Source organism: Neoarius graeffei, chromosome 15 (genome assembly GCF_027579695.1).
Source record: "Neoarius graeffei isolate fNeoGra1 chromosome 15, fNeoGra1.pri, whole genome shotgun sequence".
Lineage (NCBI taxonomy): Eukaryota > Metazoa > Chordata > Actinopteri > Siluriformes > Ariidae > Neoarius > Neoarius graeffei.
The window spans coordinates 21801453-21806888 of NC_083583.1; the positions used below are offsets into that span (position 1 = coordinate 21801453).

General features: G+C 45.6%; 1 protein-coding gene across 1 annotated transcript; it reads right to left on the reverse strand.

Moving 5' to 3' along the window:
• Nucleotides 1-1212: 1212 nt before the first annotated feature.
• LOC132898789 (myeloid-associated differentiation marker-like protein 2) lies at nucleotides 1213-2127 on the reverse strand. Its single transcript, XM_060940455.1, has one exon. The coding sequence runs from the start codon at nucleotides 2125-2127 to the stop codon at nucleotides 1213-1215; it is 915 nt and encodes a 304-aa protein (XP_060796438.1).
• Between the last annotated feature and the right edge of the window lie 3309 nt (nucleotides 2128-5436).

The window sequence follows — 5436 nt, forward strand, 5'->3', positions numbered from 1 at the left end:
ACATGCGGTTAGGTTAATATGGGACGGCCTTGGGCTGAGGTGCCCTGGAGCGAGGCACCTCACTCCCAACTGCTCCCCGGGCGCTGTTAGCATGGCTGCCCACTGCTATGTGTGTGTGCTCATTGCGCATGTGTGTGTTAACTGCTTCAGATGGGTTAAATGCAGAGAGGAAATTTCACAAATGTGTGATGAATAAAGTTGTGCTTTCATGGACCTCTGGGGATCCCGGACCCCACTTTGAGCACCATGGATGTAAACCAGCTAGCTGGTTGTAAATTAGCTAGCTAATTTAAAGAAATATTTCAGCGAACAAATATTTGTCTTTCCTCAAGACTTACTGTAATCTATAAAATCTTTACTGTCAAGCTGGTGCTATAATGTCATGGACTCAGCCTTCATAGCCAACCAGACAATGTAATGTGTGATAATATAGTTATGTAAATTTTTAACTTCCAGGCCTAATTATATTACCAAGTCACTTCCCTATTTAAAAAAGAAATGATGTCGCTTATGTAAATATGAACTTCCATTAAGTAAATATCAAATATGGAACGTCTCTGAGGGCGGCACGGTGGTGTAGTGGTTAGCGCTGTCGCCTCACAGCAAGAAGGTCCTGGGTTCGAACCCCGGGTCCGGCGAGGGCCTTTCTGTGTGGAGTTTGCATGTTCTCCCCGTGTCCGCGTGGGTTTCCTCCGGGTGCTCCGGTTTCCCCCACAGTCCAAAGACATGCAGGTTAGGTTAACTGGTGACTCTAAATTGACCATAGGTGTGAATGTGAGTGTGAATGGTTGTCTGTGTCTATGTGTCAGCCCTGTGATGACCTGGCGACTTGTCCAGGGTGTACCCCGCCTTTCGCCCGTAGTCAGCTGGGATAGGCTCCAGCTTGCCTGCGACCCTGTAGAAGGATAAAGCGGCTAGAGATAATGAGATGAGATGAGATGGGAACGTCTCTGAGCTGATCGATTCCATTTGTGGAAGTGAAGTGGAAAGTTGTGTAAAATAAATTTCTCACCTAAATATTTCTTGAAACAAGAAAGAGCTTTTCAATTTAAAGTTCAGTGTACAAAAAGTGTCCAATTTGAGACGCTTCTACTGTCCGTTTGCTCGTATTGTTTTGTGAACAACAGAATAGAATATAAGCATGTGATTTGAGGCACAGTCTCGGATCCAGAAATAAATAGGAACGTAGAGAGCCCAAGTACAGTGTAGGTGTTACACACGTGGCTGCCGTGTCACAAATCGTGCTCTCTGGGAACAGCAGAGATCTGCGACATAAAACGCCAGGTTGAGAAAGCAGAACACTGTCACAACAAGCTGGCTGTCCCATGAGCACTTCCCGCCTGGACAGCCTTGAGGTCTGATTGGCGTGCCGTACTTCCTGTCGAAGCAGAACACGGGCCAGGTCACTGCAGCGCTCATGTATAGCAGCACTGCTGCAAATGTGTAGAGCACTACAAAACGGTCGAGAGGCAGACTCAAGAAGGTTGTGCGTCCGAGCACACTCAGCGTCACCACCAGCGCTGTCACGGCAAAACACAACACGAATACTGCCACGCAGTACACGGTCGCCGGGTGACGCCAGAACTCACTACCATTAGCAAGAGTGATGAAAATGGCGCAGCCGACGTAAGCCTGCACCACCTTCAGGAGGCCAGATGGAGTAGACATGTAGCTGGCCGCTCGGGTCGGTTTGGCCCGGGACACAGAAACTTCAATGATGTATGCCACAAAGGCTGCCCACGAACAGATGGTTACAGCTATTCGGAAATTTCTAACCTCACAATCGTTATATGGGCACTCATTACGCACAAAGTAAACTGGGTACACAATGGAAGCTGTGAGGTAGAGCAGAGCAGACAGTGCTGCCAGGGTCACAGTCAGGTTCTCCCAGGACACAGGAAGACATGAGTTGAGACGCGTCACGTCCAGAGTGAAGATGGATGCCGAGAGGGCAAAGCAAATGCTCCACGCTGCCATGCAGAAGATCCCGTAGACAGCACTGTATCCTGCACCGTGAACCACTAAAGAGATCACGGTACAACCAAGAACAAGCTCAGTCAAACGGACAGCGCCTAGAGGGGACAGCACGGCTGTCTTGTTTAAATAATGGCCACCCTGGGGGTTCATACTGGAGTTACTCTTTCTTCAGCTGCCACCCGGATTCTGGAGAGTTCAAACTCTATTGTGACTTTGATTATTTTAGACCAGTGCGTACGAGTTATGCCAGGTTGTCCAGGTGATAGTGGGCACTTCCAGTGATGGTGACCTCTGGCTTCCTGTTGTCTGTTGCTTTTTCCTCTTGGGCATGTAAAGTATTTCCGTCTCTATTTTGGAGTACGTGACTCAGAAACTGTCACAAACAAAACCCTTCAAAAGGGCTGAGCACTGTGCCTCTAATTTTAGTTGATTCAGACCGTCGTCTGAAAGAGTTCACTTCGTCAAAATCCACTACATTGACTGTCTCCGATCAAATCATGTGGAAGCATACGGAATATTTACCAAATGAATTCCTTCGGAGGGTCCAAGGTCTGAAAGGAAGATGTGGGTTTCTCGATACAGTTCGGTGATTTTCAAAATCTCCAGTAAATCAGCATCAGGATATGAAAAACCCCAAGCGTCTTTACAAATCTGGAAATGTATCTTTGTCCGACAAGAGTACAAAAGAAACAAGACGAGTCACGCTGGGCTGTAGAACTCCGTACCGAAGTAACCATGTGCTGGACAGCACCGAAACTGAAGATACATAGAAGGCAGGAGAAAGTTATTTAAGCTGGGGTGCGGCAGGGTGTGGATGCCTGAGGGTCGGTATGTGCGTCTGGATAGTAGGATGAAGGCAACAGGCACCTGACCCTGACATTGTTGGGGGGGAAAATGACCAGAGTTCATCTATAAATAGCAATGGAAGTCTGCACAAATGATCAGTGTAGGATGTGAAGATATCGGAAGTTATGCAGTTTTGACACAACTGTCTGGACGGTCTAGAATCCAGACAGGTGGCTTTTGCAAAGACAAAAATAGTGTATAACTAGATATTCCATGTTTGTGGATATAATTTTGCTGAATGAATAAACGTATGGTGTTGTCTCCATACCCATCCGTTTCATATAAAGGCCTTTGGTTTATTAGATGTAAACCAACAGAGCTACTCTGACATGACGATAGCATGTAAGTTGAAACTTTGGAAGCTGATCTGTTTGATCAGATTTTACAGATGAAGAGGGGAGAGAGCTGGAACAGACTAAAGGACTAAAGCTCTGCTGCACTGCTGTCTTTATGTAGTGATCAAGTGAAGGCTAAATCCCACTGACACCACTAGCAGAAGGAAGTGTAGGAACACATTATATCAAAGCTCACATCCTAAAGATTAATAAATCATTCAATTTGGATTTTTATTTGGAGCTCAAATCAGGTGATGTTGAAGATAAGTTAATCACAAGGCATTGTCTCATCTCATCTCATTATCTCTAGCCGCTTTATCCTGTTCTACAGGGTCGCAGGCAAGCTGGAGCCTATCCCAGCTGACTACGGGCGAGAGGCGGGGTACACCCTGAACAAGTCGCCAGGTCATCACAGGGCTGACACATAGACACAGACAACCATTCACACTCACATTCACACCTACGGTCAATTTAGAGTCACCAGTTAACCTAACCTGCATGTCTTTGGACTGTGGGGGAAACCGGAGCACCCGGAGGAAACCCACGCGGACACGGGGAGAACATGCAAACTCCGCACAGAAAGGCCCTCGCCGGCCACGGGGCTCGAACCCGGACCTTCTTGCTGTGAGGCGACAGCACTAACCACTACACCACCGTGCCGCCGCAAGGCATTGTTTCCCCCCCTTAACATACATTTTGGGGCCTGCTTCCATCTTGTGGACAAACGCCTTCACTGCGACAGACGCAACAGTTCTTGAGATCCTGTCAGCACCTGTAGCATCCAACATATCGTACACATTTTCACTGTCTGTGAGCCTTTTACAGACAGAATTATCTGGTTTACCTTCTAGGTGCACATGCCTTTTTTAAATAAAGCATGTATAATATCCTGAATAATTACTGGCATAAAAATGATCAAAGGGAATAAACAAACGTGTGGCAATGGTTCAATAGGTTAAGGCTCTGAGTTACTGTCTAGTGGGTTAGGGGTTTGAGCCCCAGTGCTGCCACTGTTGGACTCTTATCCCTACTGGCTCCACACAAGGGTAAAAAGTGCACATTCATTGTAAAGTATGATGGCAAATCACTGCTGCTTGAAGCGTCCAAGATCCTCTCCAACCTTGTTAGACTTTACAGGTGTCACCAGACATTAATTGTAAGGGTACCAATAATTTGATCAGGGGTTTTGCAGGAAATAGATCTACTTAAGTTAAACCTTTTGTGCCCCTGTATGTTTGAGCTCTACTGATCAATTATTGCACAGTTACATTTTTTTTAAATAGTAATTTTTGCTTAATTTCATGAAGGGTGCCAATAATTCTGGAGGGTACTGTTTTTAGAGCCATTGATCTTGAGAGTGGTCAAATTCTTCAATACAAAAATTCAGGGTTTTGTTTGCAGAAGATGGTCATCCAGTTATTTCTTCAAATGTGACCATATTTAATTTATTTTACTATGGCGTTGTAAATAATTACTTTAAGAAATGGAAATGTATTCACTTTCTTGAAAATCTTTTCCAATTTTGCATATACAGTCATTTGTGGCTTCTCATAGTGGGTTTGAGTTTTGTGGTGGTGGTCAGACAGCATATGTGGCTCACAAAAAAGTAAAAAAAAAAAAAACTAAAAGATAATAAACAAATAGCTACCAGCTATAGTGACCAAGAGTCACCAGTTAACCTAACCTGCATGTCTTTGGACTGTGGGGGAAACCGGAGCACCCGGAGGAAACCCACGCGGACACGGGGAGAACATGCAAACTCCACACAGAAAGGTCCTTGCCGGCCACAGGGCTCGAACCCAGGACCTTCTTGCTGTGAGGCGACAGCGCTAACCACTACACCACTGTGTGGAATAGGGCTATTTACTGTATTGTTATTATTTACTGTTTGATCTCAAACACGTTAAGAAGGCAAGAAATGGCATTAACTAACTTTTGACGAGGCATACCTGTTAATTGAAAAGCATTCCAGGTGACTTCCTCATGAAGCTGGTTAAGATCATGCTAATAGCGTGCAAAGCGTCATCAAGTTACCACATAAAGTAAACGCTGGCTACTTTGAAGAATCTAAAATGTGATTTTTTTTTAACAAATGTTTAGCACATATTTCATAGTTTTGATGTTTTCAGGGGACGGCACGGTGGTGTAGTGGTTAGCGCTGTTGCCTCACAGCAAGAAGGTCCAGGTTCGAGCCCCGTGGCCGACGAGGGCCTTTCTGTGTGGACTTTGCATGTTGTCCGCGTGGGTTTCCTCCGGGTGCTCCGGTTTCCCCCACATG

What these genes read in the sequence shown, in the direction of transcription:
- LOC132898789 (XM_060940455.1), bottom strand. Translation starts at nt 2,127, where the DNA reads ATGAACCCCCAGGGTGGCCATTATTTAAACAAGACAGCCGTGCTGTCC.